This window comes from Vanessa atalanta, chromosome 2 (assembly GCF_905147765.1).
Source record: "Vanessa atalanta chromosome 2, ilVanAtal1.2, whole genome shotgun sequence".
Taxonomy (NCBI): Eukaryota; Metazoa; Arthropoda; class Insecta; order Lepidoptera; family Nymphalidae; genus Vanessa; species Vanessa atalanta.
The window spans coordinates 11,364,219-11,380,772 of NC_061872.1; the positions used below are offsets into that span (position 1 = coordinate 11,364,219).

The window sequence follows — 16,554 nt, forward strand, 5'->3', positions numbered from 1 at the left end:
CCCAAGGAGACAATAGCCCAAGGATTGAACCTGCGACACTTTAAGCGGCCCGTAAACCATTGCGCTATTGACGTTTATTTATAAGGTTTTTAAAGAATTTACCAAATATCCATATACCTAGAAACATGTAACTTTAATGATACGTGTTTGAAATCTTTGAACAGAAGCTGGCTGGCTCACAATGCTTTCCAAAGAATAAATGTATCAAGACATTTATTCTTTGGGAAGCCTATGATTTCATTATGATCATGAACATTGTGATTATTCCTTCATAGATATAAATTAATGGAAACAGTATTGTAAGCCTTTTTTACATATCTTCATAATGCAGACCTGACTTCCGAACTACGAGTAGTATGCACTATGCGCTATCAGTCAGCTCCTTTTGGTATAAACTCGTACATAAAGTACGTTACAAGAAGTAAAGTAATAATATTACAAAAATATCTTAACTATAAATAATCTAAATTTATCCAATAATGACTTTTATCATTATTAATCCACTACTGACGCGGCTATTGTATAAATTAAGGTCTTAATGTAAATAATTCTTATATTACAAGTATATTCAATACATATATATTAAGTAATTATTTAAGTGCGTGAGTGTTTATTTTAATTAGTGGCTATGTATAATATATTTGGAAGGTACATTATTTCGTTTTATACAACTATATAATTTTATACCTAAAGATTCCTGTAAGTCCCATACCAAGGTGCCTTCAAATTATGTTAGATTCTGCGAGACTCTCATCATTAAGGTATCTTTAAATAGCTGATAAACAGTTTGGTTAGGCTGTTATGTTATATTTTGAAAAAAATTTTTTGCAAATAATTTGTCTCATCCAGTTCCATTGGCTCTATAAGATATTGTCACACAAAGCACGCCGCGTGAGGTATATGGCCGTTTTCGTAATAGGTAACTCGAACTCAGCACTGACGCTCCATATTCATAGTATGGTCTCATTTATATATTCATTTTCTGATTTTACCAATGTTTTTCGTACAAAAAAAAACGGTGAAATTTAAAATTCACTAAAATAATGAAATAAATTTTTTTTTTTACATTACTGAATTCACAAAAAAATGATTACTCATTTATTTTAAAAATAAAACCAATAATATACGCTACTATTATAATATAAAACAATCAATATAATTTTTTTACATTTTTTAATAATTTGATTTATGTCAATAAGTCTGTTTAATAAGTTAAAAGAAAAGCGGTCTCATACTATACATTGAACATCGACGGTGGTAGCAGCGACCTGCGCTTGCGCACGCGCCAGTGCTGCCGGACTGAGTTCGAAGCGCGGACGTCGCGACACACACACAGACACAGACAACATGAGGATTAGTGCACGATTCGCGGTTTTGGCCCTTTGCATATCATTTGGTAAGATTTATTACTATTTTTTTTAATAATACAGTTTTTTTTTGGTTTGTATAGTCAAAAGGTTGCTCTACTTAAATAATAATCCAATTTATAAAATACGAACATTTAAGTGGACATGATTTGACCTTGAACGGAATTAGTCTTTAAGTTCTAGAAAGTCTTTAAACAAGTGTGACATGTGTGTGAACACAAAAAAAAAACATATTATCCACGACAATAACACGACCACGAAACCAAAACTTTGAATCTTCCATATATTCCTTAAATTAAAACCATATGTAATAATAATGATATCGTATTATTCAAACTTTATACTGTTTTAAATTGAAATTACTTAATAATTGTTTACTAAACGTATTTCATATTACAAAATAGTACCTAAAATAAATATTGCAATAACCGTCTCGACCAAATGAATACCAGCTATCATTATTTTGACCTTACCAATACTAATAAGATTAGATCATCGTTGAATTGGTTTCAAGAAGAAAAAAAAATGGTGTCGTATAATATCAAGTTATTATAAATACTTGTTTTACCGATTTTATATGATTTACGAACTTGTATTACGAGAATATCAAGCTCGATACATTAGCAAGTTTATCGCAAACTGATTACATGTAATTTATCAAAAAATTAATATTATAGTTTATATTTATGATTATCTATTTGTTTGGGTTTTGATCGTTCGTTGATTTTCATGCAGGATACATAATACTTTTAATTGTATCTAGTTAACATACCTATGTAATTTTATTGTCGGACAAAATAACTACTGATTTTCTTGACGGTTCAGTTGAATCAACATTCCGACTCAATGTTAACTTTAAACTAACTTTAATCTTATACAATTACGATTCAAATGTTCTTTGTAAGAGGTTGCTTGAATAAAGTAAGTTTACAAATGCACTAGGGGCGTCCTGCGGCTTGATCCACATTGAATTTGTAGGATACACATATTGAATACTTGCCAACTGATTGCCATTTTAGTTGATGTTTATGGTTAATGTCTTGGAGTTATAGTTTTCTTAGCTGGTAGCTCCTCAGTTTAATGTGTTCAATAATACTTTGCTTTAATATTATAAATATAAGAAACCGTTATAGTTGCGTTTAATATATTTAAGTTTGATTAAATAATTTATAACAAAGATTTTAATATACGTCATCATATTTTTTTCTAAAGGCAATTAACATTTACATAATTTGTATGGTTACATTTAAGGTCACTTGCTCAACATGAAGGTGGTCTACATAATAGGTTGATTTCCTTTATCCTGATGTAACAGACTACAAATATAGTTAAGCTACAGTTATTAAGTTTCAAAAACAAATAGTTATAATCGATTTTTAGTTCACTTCACTTGACTCTTATTGTTGAATAGTCTTATAACATTTAAAAAGAAATAGTCAAGTATACTCTGACAATCCCTTTGAAAAATCGTCATTTTAAAAGTCTCATTAGGATTGTGGTTATTCAAATAACTTACAGTACAAAATATATTAACTATTTACACCTTATTCAATATATAAAGATACACAATTTTGTATAGAATATTTTATCTAATGTTGTTTTTTGCCCTAAGCTTTAAAATGTATTATCATTTGTTCTTTGTTACATTTAAACGAATTCCTTGCACCAGGAAGGATGTATTAAGTTTGCGGAGTTGCAATCTTGATTGTAATTATGACTTTATCTTCACTTCTCGTATTTATACAACGCTTATATTATATATATTGTATTTTTATTCTTTGATTCATTATGATATGACCGTAGCTAATCCTACTTCGTCAAGTAGTCTTATCATCTCTTATAATGAGATATAATACTAGAAAACTAACTAAATTGTACTAAATTAGCAATATCAATCTCAAGATCCGTGTTTACCTAAACAACCTATCAAGTCTTAAGACAATAAATATACTTTGTTGTTATTTATACTGAGATTTATATTATTTAATAATATGTCAGTAATTGTCGTCTTACAAAGTTTTGATATACGAAGATGGATTTTTATAACCAAGCCAACTTTGTATTGGTTATTGTCAATTATTTTTTTTGTCAAGTTAATAAAGTATGACTGTATTGTTTATAATATAATTTGGAGAATACTTTCAAAAACCTGTAAAATACTTGACTTTTATAAAATAATTATTAAGCCATGATCCCATACCTAATATAACATGATTTGTGTTTGAGATTTCTTTGTTAGTACATTTTAATATCATTCAAACGACAATTCATAAACATATTCTGGTAAACTCAATACAGTATTTAAATTTTACTGTACATATAGTAAATACTTAAATAGAGCAACATCTGGCTGTTACAAATAGAGCTGAAATTATCCTTCAAGCGTTGTCCACGGTTGCTCAACATTGGAAAGGGTCCGGAATATTTAATAACTGAGTGGTGCGCCGGCGCAACAAATAACGTTTGGTGATTGCGTACCCCGCTTTGCCGCGCCCGTCTTTCAAAACGTGATTTTTGTATGGATTACTTAGTAATAATATCAATTATTATATTTTTATGCATGTAATTGTACCGTATGCGGGCAAAAAGGCAAAATCATAGTGAAATTCTTCGAATACTTTTAATTACATAATTTAATTAATAATACGAATTAATTGTACCATTCTAGAACAATTTTGGTACAATAATTTTTAATATTTATACATTAAATTAATTGATATAATCGTTTATAATTATTAAATATAAATAAATGATACATTATTATAAAATATTACCCCTTTATTTTACAAAAGCCTTAAAATAGTATATTGAAATTAATTTTATAAGATAGATCGTGTACGTATGACTTCTTCTTAAAGTACTGGAATAAAGTTGTCATGATTACAAAAATACTTTACTTTGATCACTTCAAGTTATTTATATTTTGTTAGTCGCAAAAAGTTTTTTTTTTTAATTAACAACAAAATCAAATCAAATCAAATTTAATATTTGATTGATTTAGTGATGTTTTATAAATATAAGATGAATTAATTGTACGTAGCTAATAGTTTCCTTCGTTGCTCAATGAATGGAAAGGGGCCGGAATTGTTTAAGCTCAAGGCCCACACCTGCTCGAGCGGTGATAAAAACTCATATTTGGAGCGATCATTGATTTATATCGATTAAAAGTATTAATTGTGTAAATGATATTTCAAACATGATTTTCAAAAAAAGCTCGATTTTATTTAATGAGATTATATTCAAATATCGATAATATGAATAGTTTGACATTCGTTCAAAAATCATCTATTGATTGAAGATGATAGATATGTTTGTTTAAATGTCAAAATATGGAATTTTATCTCCTTAAAAGACACATATATGACGATGTATATCAACAATGATATGTTATGACTATAATTGGGAAATGATAATAGATATTTATGATAAATGATATAATATTTAAAGACTTATTTTATATTTACGCATCAGTCATGTTACAAATATTTTGATAAGTTTCATGATAAAATATTTTTAATTGAATCCCATTAATCACATAACCCCTATGTCACAAGAAAATTAAATAACAATATACTTTCACTCTGTAAAGTTTAAGGGCCCAATTTTGCCGTTCACCTCGTTACTGCGAACAAACCGAATTACGTGAATTATATCGTAACTTTTTTAACTGCTATAATCTCAATGTAAGCGTTTATAAATTTGGTATACTTTTTCAGAAACAAGTACTAACAGTATAACTTTATTTAAGAATAATAGAGTAAGAATATAATATATAATAAAAGTTTAAGAATAGAGTTGAGTTTAAAAATAGTCTAAACTGAGAGCACTTGTTTATTTAAAATACAAAATTTACATTCGTTTCTTTATTGTTTATACAAAATTGTTATTTTTGGCATGATTGCCTATTTTATAATTTAATCAACTTTAGCTTGACATTCAAACTAGCATACTTCTTAAGTAGGTATCTATTCTATAAATCATATTTAACATAAGAGGTACTTAAAGACTCGGTTGTCCAAATGCTCTTAGTCATCTTTATGACCTCTTTTTATATTTTTATTTTATTTATAGAACACTAGTATAGTGATACTCGAAAAACCTTGACTATTAAAACCTATTATTTATTAATCATCTCAAATGGTTTTGTACATAGCACTAAGTTCAATACTTAAAGCGTGGATATTAATTTAGATTGAATGAATTAGTAGTTAGAATTAACTATATCCGTTGGCGTATATAATTAATAATCATTATCAAAAACCTAACCGCATAAAATTAAATAAACATTCCGCTAAACATACATTTCAGTTTTACGGAATCCATATAATAGAAAAATGAATTGCTTTCAATCCACGCGATCATGATATTGAGTAAAACTATTTTTAATTTCGTTGTTTATATTTATTTTATTATGTTTTAATAAAATGTAGTTATGTAACATTTTATCGCTGTAAATATTTTTTTATGAATAAAAACTACTAAATTATTATTTACTGAGATATGTTTTGTAGTTACGTTACAATATTATTTTATTTTATATGGAAAATAGTTATTGTAAATTTTTAAGGCTCCTAAATGTTCCCATGCCCATGCTCCTGAGGATAAGGTCTTTAACAGAAGGTTAAGATATAATATAGACGTATGTAGGTTTTCTTATAACGTTGGAAACATTATTAAAAATCAGTAGCGATTGACCGTAATATTCATTCGTAGATATTTATTATAAACATTGTATTTTTTTAAATATTTACTCCTGATTAAATATTACTATCATTTTAAAATAACGTCCATTTATCACTTAACAAGCTATAAAAAAATTATCTTATTACCTCAGTAAATAAAAGTACTGTGTTATTGCAGTTTCTCTAATTTACAAAATATGTACTTATACAAAAGAGTTCAACGCGTTCGTAGCTCATAGCATTTAAAATGAAATTTGATATTTTTATTAAATGACAGTGTTCAATATGTTAAAATATTAAGTTTTTTATACCTTTTGGTTTTTATTACAATCTGAGCAAGTTTTTTTTGCGATAGTGTGTAGTAGCAGTTTTTTTACAAACACTTTAAAATATCGCGTTGAAACATAAGAATTGCGCAAATAAAACGCGTCATTGGTTCGTTACGCAGGTCTCGTGGAAAGCTAGTGAACAATAGAAGTGACCTTACTAAAATTGTCAGAAAAAAGTATCGCACAAATTTTGTAAACAATACATAAGATATTCTATGGTTATTAAAATTTTGTATTTTATTCAAATAGTTTTTTAATTATATTATTCAAGCTATGCTCAATCATTAGCTATATCAATATCATATAGCTGATGTTTGATGAAAAATTTGGGTATATATACCGACAATATAGTATATTATCTTATCTATCGGTCTCAAAATTTAACAGTGGCACTCATAACCGGAGCGACTCGCAAGAAAAAGACGTTACGAGACTACCGGGTTACAAGAGTGTTATAATGTCAGCTTCCTAACGGAGAAATGCAAATATTTTCTTTACTGAAAGACTTAATTGGTTTTTTTTTTCGATGAAATAAACCAGCTACTTAGATAAGAATTTTTACTGAATGAGAATCGAACGTTCTTCTATCTACTCAGAATAACTAACTCACAACTGTCCTTCCGTGCCGCTGTGCCATTCAATTCTATTTAAAAGTATAATAATAAGCCAACTTTTATTATTATGCATGAAATTGTTAGCGAACCTTGAATGCGATCAATTATAATTTAGTGTTTTAACAGTGAGAAGGCTACTACAAATTGTTTTTATGGTAGACCCAAAACAATGAAAATGTAAACAGATTGTTTTTATTTTTATTTTTTATGCAATTAATATTTTTTAATAAATAAAAACAAATATTAACGTTAGCTGAAACATTACATCTAGTATATTTTAAACTCTTTCATAGTATTATGCCATATGATACACTAGGTATTTTAAATGATTTGCGGTACACATTATGAAATTGTTTCTATGATATAGAAAATAATCTTAGTGCTGCATTTACAATATATTTAAGAAACTGTTTCAAGAAGAAAGTTATATATGGAGATAAGTTATTACTTTAAATTTCACATCAATGAATACTTTAAATACACAGGCAGCCTTTTTGCTTAAAATAGCGATCTCCTTCAGCCTTACGGTAGTGACAAGTGAAGTAATTATAAGGATATACATGAACTATACAGTAATATAATATTTAAGTATATTATAAGAAAATCACAATAATTAAAGTAAAAAGCATATAACGTAGTACATAATAGTTTATGTGACGTTACATGAATAATTAACGTATGGAAAGACTAATCGTTAAATAAATTCGTTAAGGAAATGTCAAAGCAACGCTATTGCGATTCGTGTCAAACCCTAAGAGAAAGCTACGTTTGTTTCCTATGCAAAAGAGAAAAACCACTGACATTTAAATAAATCGCATATAGTCTCACGACAATGGCATCTCTGAATCTAAGCACGTAATGGAAACGAATATTCACCTGAGCATAGAGATAAATTCTAATTGGTTTGTTTTTATTCACAATAAAACATTGCGTTCTGAGATAAACCCTGGTATAGTTAAGAAAAGTTGATATTTCTGAAGAAGCTAATAACTTCATAATAATTACGAATACAAAACATTAAATTCCAGTATATTTTCTCAGATTTTATAGTTACTCCTTTTCTAAAGATCGTAGAGTTACGTTATCGCTGATATATCTGTCAGATTTGAAGAATAAAATCAAGCCGTTCTCATTAGCGAGATCAGCACTAAATACAATTTTTTTTAATATTATTATAGAATACATAATAAATAAAGCTAACCTATAATATTTGACCTCTGACCTGATAGAAAATTGGGTCGTGATCCAAAAAACAGCAAGCTCAGAAATATCTATCTATATATAAATATAAATATCTATTTAATATTTTCCTGCAGACATTCAATCAGATAACACAATTAATGCAATGTGATTAATTTCATTTTATGTACGCAATTTATAAATGTATTAGATATATGATAATTTCTGTCATTAAATGTAGACTTTATTACGTTGTTTTGTTGTTAACAATGAATTTAATGAAGAAGCAACAATATAATCCGCATAGGATGTACCGCAGTACCGCATTACATAACATCGCGAGATGTGAACAGGTTTCACTGCGTCTTCCGTTCTTGTGTAATCTTGTTATCGAATAATGTTAGATGTATTCGACCTATGACGTTTTATGGACACGTTTTCGCGTATTCATAGAAATTTCTATTTGTACAAAGTATTCGTTAACACAAACATACATATACAAGTCATTTACAAAAACAGCTGCGTCCCACTTAAATTTTCTATAGAATTATTCAATATAATATTGTCCCCCACGATCAGTTAAGCGCTTTGATTTTGACAATTAAAAGAATAAATAAAATCATTATTCAAAAAAAGATTTTTTTTATGAAACAAGAGATAGTCAAAGAACAGGCTTAGTGATTACTCAAAGCAAACATTTATGGCAGATGTTTATTTTCCTTTACATAATATTAAACTGGATAGAACTATAGGAATTATAAAATTAAGGAATATACTGACTAGTTTTTTTTAAGGTTTTCCTTTGTCAAACAAATATCTAAAGTTATACAATCATTCATCTTGTCTATATTTGAGATACAAAGCCAAAAAACTTTGTTCAAGAAATCTTAAAACATATTTATAGAACAACAAGAACATATTGCGTATTTACAATATGTGTCGATATAAATATACTACACAATTTATAAGACGAATTAATAGAACATTATAATTTATAAACTTCAGCGTCAAATACAATACCTACGTAAGTGACCGTACGATCATTGTGACGGATTTAATTGCGTAAAATAGTTTAAATTTATATAAACTATCTAATATAGTGATCTAATCTGACAGCATTACACCGCAGACCATTGCGTACGCGTCAAGGCTGACCACTATAGTACTACTTTCGCTCGGCGCTCCACATGCATGGAGTGCTAAAATAACGCTGCGACTAAGATAAAATAATGACAATACAAAAAAAATCACTTAAACGTTTTTCAATATTTAATAAGACCTATGAAATGTTAATGTACATTTTTAAAAGAATGTAAAACGTATAATATTACAACGGATAGGCTACCTACCCATACCTACTAATCAAGTATCAGATTCAATACGACTTTGATTGTGAAATTTTATTGTACGACAAATAGTAACGTACAAATAGTAAATGCTTTGTACATTTACCATAAATTATAACTAACTTTATTTTAAACGTTATATTCTAAATATATATCAAAATTTTGTAACCTAAAATATTAATAATAAAACGGCAACATTTTAACGTTTTTATAACTCAACGATTGACAGGCGTAAGGTAAGTGTATATTACATTTAATAAGTGTAGCAAGGTCGAGGTAATAATTTGTTCTCATAACAATAATAATACTATTTAAAATACAATTCAGGAATTTAGTAATCATTAAAAAATATATAGCTTTTAAATATTATAATTCATTAAATTACACAATACGTGAAGGATTACGTCGGTGATTTCTTTGAATATATTTGTAGCATGAATGTTTATCGAATTTCAATTTCGTACAAAAAATTACAGATATTCGATTCAATTACCTTCAGAATCTCATTCCATTCATATAACTAACAAATGAATACTTACGTTACACCGCGTTACATATTACTTAATGAGTGAACTGTGTTCATCTCGCTTAAGAAAGTAAAAGTGAATGATGTGTCGGCCGATATACACGATATCGTGACTGTACTCTTACGGCCAAGAACGAACACGAACTTGGTACAGTCAATCACATAAACAGATAATAATGAATATTATGAAAAATATACGATAAAACTTGTGTTATAGCGTATTCAATAAAATATATAGTGAAAACACTAATTGTATCATTATTTTTTATTAAATAATTACGGTGAAGTTATTTTCTAATGACTTTCATTGCGTACATAATGAACACAAAAAAAAAACACTATACACACTGAGAAACAGCGTGCAAATTGAATGAATGCATGATGAAGACGAACTTAATTGAAACTTAATTTACTGTTATTCATAATATACAACTATTTTCGTAATAATTATATCCATCTGTATAGCATATGAGATCATTTTATTTTTTTGATTCAAAACTATCTCCATACTAAACTTCATCTAAATTAGTTCAGCGGTTTAAGCGTGAAGAGGTAACAGGGAGAGTTACTTTCGCATTTATAATATTAGTATAGATACTGTGTCAAAAAGAAAAATAGATATGGAGAAACAAATAGACAACTAAAAAGAAAACAAAAAGAAAGCCTTTTGTAATTGTTGTGCAGTCGAGTGGGTACTCGTCTTAGGCTGATTGCACTTTAATCGATATATCACACTTAAGTATTAAAAGTCACTTCTTAATAATTAAATTGTATGCTGTCTTGAAATATTTTGAGCGAAATACAGAGTGAATAGACTAAATGATATTAAGGATTTAATATTTACAAATTTTAAAAATAGCCACTCTGAAAATCATGATGAAAGACGAAAAAGTAATGTCACATTACCAGAAGAATGAAGGGTATAAAAAGGAATAATATAAGTCTAGCATTCTTTCCACCATTCCACGCGATCAAGATTTATACAGTAACTATTTTTAATTCATATTTGTTTATATTTAAGCACTTAATGTTATTAATTCTTATGTTAATAAATATTTATATAAGACTAGAGGGACATCAATAGAAAGGACTGTGTAAGCAAGACATGTGCTAGAAGAGAGTGATTGAGAAAAGATAGAGAAAGAGATACATAGAGAAACACGTTGTGCTTATCACAAACGTACGTCATATGTCATGCGAAGCATGATAACGATGTAGTAAAATATTATAATTACATTAAACACTGTAGAATAATAACAATCCAGTAATCTTTCTATCGACTGTACGATAAACTCTATTTATGTGACGTTGATTCATCACAATCATTTCATCTAAGACATAAAGTTATTACTGCATTCATCGCAATTGAAGTCTACATGAATTAAAATGATTTTATAGATAATTAAAGTTTGACGTAAATTAATGATTTCATATTAATGATTCTCTAACGCATTAAAGTCTTGTTAGCTAAGCACATTAAAATATAGTTATGATTCAAATCTAAGTTATAAAAACATTATCAGTTTTTAGATTAATATCAAACTTTGATGTAAATCTATTATAAATCAAGTATGTAAAATTTCATGTTACTATTTATGTATATACTTTTAAACTATACTAAACTAACTGTAGTTATTAACAATTATTAAGTTGCACGTAGATTGTAGTTTCACATATAAATAATTAAAAAAAAAACAATACAAAAAACGTTTATATCTTGCGTTATATAACAAACAAAATTGAATCGAATATTTAAATAGATTATTGAGTGACGTGTGGGTAAAATAACTTTATTTGGGTTGGTAAATACGTATGTGGAAGTTCCTCCACCAACAGATGCAGGTTTTCTAACGATTTATTCCTTTACCACCGAGTACGAGATAATTTAAACATAAATTAAATGAGTGACGCTTTCCCGGGGTTGAACCTGCTATCTGAGGTCAACATTGATGAGTTCTAACCTATAGGTTAATCTATTGATCATCTCAGATGCCTTTCAATTGGTTATTAAGCCAAAAGAGAACAGGCTTAATTTAATTTTTCGTTTATTTCGCGTGGCTAATAAAACATGAATATATATACACAAAAATATTTAAAATTATAAATACTATTATAATTTCTTTTTATATATGAACTATATAAAAATAATACAAATTATGCTTAAATATTTTTTCTTTATATAGCCTGTTAATTGTAAAATATTATAAAATATGAGATCACGTTATGTCCACAAACAAAACGTGCAGGATAGCGTTCTGCGTATGACACAAAACCAAAGAATTATAACATAAACTTCAGGTCATGCACATTCTATGAATAAAATTAATTAACAATTATTGAACAAATAGTTTTATAAAACATCCAATTATATATGACCTCATGCGAAAGAAATCAAGTATATCTAATTGTCTAATGTAATAATTAGCGGCAACAACCGACCTCACGTCAGGGTTACGCAACCGTCACGCTACGCGCGAGCCGATTGAACGCAACCCGTTAGAATAATGAAAGTATAACCTCTAATAACCGTATGGTATTAACCCTATTTATTCCAACTTCACGTTTGAAATATATAATATATAAAAACTATTTAAAATTGTTAATGTTGCAACCACCGGAACTGAGACTAGAAATATGTAATCGAATTAATTTATTTAAATTTAAAAATTAAGTGGGTATCTTAATTACATTTTAAATATTATTTAGATATTTAGAAACGTATTGTGCAATATCACTGTACAAAATAGAGAAAATAATATTTTATAAGTATTTCTATTTCATAGAAATTATTACCTGCGAAAAGAAAATCATTACGATTACGATTATCTTGAAATAATTTATCGCTCAATACTCAATAATAGTAAATCGTACCAATTATCTCTTGTATTATTATCCAATTATTTGGGAAAACTAAATTTTGATGTTGTTATTAAATATTTTAGCAAAATAATTATGTAATGTATTGGTATTGTTTTATTTACAGCTCAGGCAGGAATTCTTCTACAAAATGCCCCGGCCTGTCCCGAATCATATGGAGTTCAGGTATTTTATTGACGACCTTAAATGATTAAAAATTCTTACTTGATATAAGACAAAGATTTCGTACAAAACGACCTAGTTTTTTTTATCACTGTATATTTTATAATATACAATAACTGTAGACATGATTTGATAAACATGTCATTTGTTAACTTTTGGTAACATTAATTTTAGTCAAATTGGCGAATAACTTTCCTCAACAAGCGACTTCGATCGCTACTTTTTATCGACTAATATAAGCCATAAAGCAATAAAATGTCACCGAATAAAACACTTACTTTACAAATCTATTTTATTATCGGTACATAATATAAATATTTTGAGCAAAATGCATCGATGCATCCAGACAAAAGCATGATATGATCGCTGTACTAAAACATACTTTTCTTTTATATTTTAGGCTTACGCCCACCCTGAGCTCTGCGACCAATTCTTTCTGTGTACAAATGGTACCCTCACCGTAGAGACGTGTGAGAACGGTCTCCTGTTCGACGGGAAAGGTGCTGTACACAATCACTGCAATTATCACTGGGCTGTGGACTGTGGAGAGAGAAAGGCTGACTGTGAGTATTTTAACGACGATTAAAAAATTATTCTTATAATTTTTTTAACTCTATATATAAATCTGCGATTTTCCTGGGTTGCCATTATATTTTTTAAATTAAACGTATTTAGTTTATATTTAGAAGATATTGTAAGTAATACATTTAAAAAAAAATTGTAAAACAAACCTCGCTCTTAATTTCAGTAACACCATACTCGACCCCTGGTTGCGAATATCAGTTCGGTATTTACCCCGATAGCGAGGAATGTTCCACCAGCTACATCAAGTGCGCATACGGAGTACCCCATCAGGAACCTTGCACGCCCGGTCTTGTATACGATGAACGTATCCATGGCTGCAACTGGCCTGATCTTCTGCAACCTTTCTGTAACCCCGAAGGTACGTTTATATTGATTCAACACACTATTCATAGTATCACTTTTATACCTTACCTACACAACGAAATATTTATTAGTTAGATCAATAGTTCGCATAGAAGATGACAACGTGACTGATTTGATATTAGCACTTATTTAGCACTTAATCAAAAATTACATTTACTCAGCTTTGTAGAAAGTTCTGTATTTTTTACTGGTCTTTGGAATATACATCGTCCTGGTATGAGTTCCTGCAATAATTAGCCGAAAGTAAGTAAACGCTGTTCTATGAGCGCCTAATTCGGAATTTTAACGAGAAATTATCCAATAGTAAAGGTTGATTCTGAAAGCAGGCTCTACGTTCAAATAATGACTAAAAATGTTATATCGTTAAATTAATTGCGTATAATTGAAAGTTCTTACCGTATAAATATATTTTTCTTTAACAGCTGTAGTCGGCTTCAAGTGCCCAACTAAAGTTCCAGCACACACCCAATCAGCCAAGTTCTGGCCTTTCCCTCGCTTCCCAGTACCAGGCGACTGCCATAGACTAATCACCTGCGTGGAAGGCAACCCTCGTCTCATCACCTGCGAAGAAGGCAAGGTCTTCGATGACCAGAACCTGACCTGCGAAGACCCCGAATTAGTGCCCCACTGCGCGCACGCGTGATTTATTAATCTATAAAAAATATTATAAAACGAAAACGAATAAGTCCTTTATCTAAGGCTAAATAAACATACCCCTAGATATATCAAAGAATGCTATGGATTAGTTTTAAAGATACAGTGAGTAATAAGTTTTCCAATTTTTTCGTTTTAATAAACTGCAACTAAATAATTTATGTAATTTCATATTTAAAAAATCAACATTATTATTTTTAAAATAATAAATCTATTTAAGACAGTGGTCGTTTTTTGCTATTGTCGAATATAATTTTAGCAATAATTTGAATAAACACAATTATGTTATTTCGTTTTCGTTTTGTGATACTTAAAATACAATCTGGAATTTTTCCACCGATTCCTATTTATTTACTTAAAATTGCTTCGTATTTCTTTCCATCCTCACTTCAAAATATTAAAAATTATCGATAAAATATTATCGTCATGTACCTACGATTTGCGTGATATTAGTTACCATAGAATTACAGTACCCATTATGACAAAATATCTTTGTGTATATATTTTTTAAACAAAACAATGTAAATATATTTACCAGTAAAACTGAAAATGTAAATAGAAAAATACTATATATGTTAAATAATAAAATGTTTAAAATTACTCTTTTTTTTCTTTAAGCTAGCATATAACTTATAAAATTTAAAATAAAAAAACCTTGTCAAAGTCACCAGTTAAAAAAATAGAATTATTGTTATTACAACAAATATAGAATTAAAAAAATATTTTAATCTGTAAAAGTTAAAAATTATTTGACTTTAGTATTTATGTATGTGCGTAAAAAATATGTCCGAATGATTCTGTTTGTAGCCCGCGTATTTTTAAAGGTTCTTAAAAAAAAGAGCTATTATTAATTGTATTTGTATTGTAACCTTGAAGTTCGAAACTCCATTCTAGTTTTTTTTAACAAAAATAGTATGTGATACTGAATTATGATCTGCACATTATATTTACAAAATAATTCGTATGTTATATATAACCATAGAAGACAAACATTAAATAAAATGACGTCAACTTTAATCTGATTCTGGTGTAGTGTTGTTAAATTACTAAGCAAGTAAGTATATGCCCCAAATTTATTAGTCTAAAGGGGAAAAGTATAAAAACAAATGTGCCTTTCAAAGGAAGCATGTCAACTTAAATATACTATGAATTATTTCCTATCACTAACAGCAAATCTTTTATTATCAATATTATTTGGTAAATAGAATCAGTCTTTAGAGTTCGTGGTTAAGAAAATTATAATATTCATTAGTATGATATTTGATTCATTTGGTTTAGATTCCTCTAAGAAATAAATCTGGTTTTATTAAAATATCGACGGTTACTTCTCTATGTATAGTATATTGAATAGTAATCATGATATATTAAGTTATAAGATACTAGTGGTAGTAGTACGTCAAACCTGATTCACATACATACACACAAACACATACACACACATATTTATGCCTATTTAGTACAATATTGTATAATCTGTATATCAAGCAATAATGTATATATCCGGTCACAAAAAAACATACAAATATATTTTTAGGATATTGTAAAACGTTATTAAACAGAATTCCAGAAAATCATCTAAACAAAATAAGATCATAAACTTGGAATTCTAAAATTTAAGCATTTATTCAGAAAAAAAGTTTAAACTATTTTTAACGCACTTTGCAGAAAAAAACGATTGTCAGACCACTACAATACTTCAATAATAATCATAGCAGAATAAAATTATTAGGAAAATATTAAAAATAATTGTTAATCGACTGTTTTGAATGAATACTGATCAGATTGAACAGTAACTAATTGGAAAGGAATAAGAAAATATTTAGGAGGAAGAATAAGGATAATTTTAGGAGAAAAATACTAAACAAGCATG

At 28.3% G+C, this 16,554-nt stretch overlaps 1 protein-coding gene across 1 annotated transcript; it reads left to right on the forward strand.

Annotated features, from left to right (window-relative positions):
* Positions 1–1,269: 1,269 nt before the first annotated feature.
* LOC125071681 (protein obstructor-E) lies at positions 1,270–14,855 on the forward strand. The gene is made up of 5 exons (XM_047682015.1): positions 1,270–1,396; positions 13,027–13,085; positions 13,483–13,645; positions 13,831–14,025; positions 14,453–14,855. The coding sequence occupies exons 1-5, from the start codon at positions 1,348–1,350 to the stop codon at positions 14,671–14,673; spliced, it is 687 nt and encodes a 228-aa protein (XP_047537971.1). The 5' UTR covers positions 1,270–1,347; the 3' UTR covers positions 14,674–14,855.
* The last annotated feature ends 1,699 nt before the right edge of the window (positions 14,856–16,554 follow it).

Excerpts from the sequence above, each read along its gene's own strand:
- LOC125071681 (XM_047682015.1), top strand. The coding sequence starts at position 1,348 with ATGAGGATTAGTGCACGATTCGCGGTTTTGGCCCTTTGCATATCATTT. Across the intron at positions 13,086-13,482 it reads CCGAATCATATGGAGTTCAG|GCTTACGCCCACCCTGAGCT; the intron begins GTATTTTATTGA and ends TTTATATTTTAG. Across the intron at positions 14,026-14,452 it reads ACCTTTCTGTAACCCCGAAG|CTGTAGTCGGCTTCAAGTGC; the intron begins GTACGTTTATAT and ends TTTCTTTAACAG.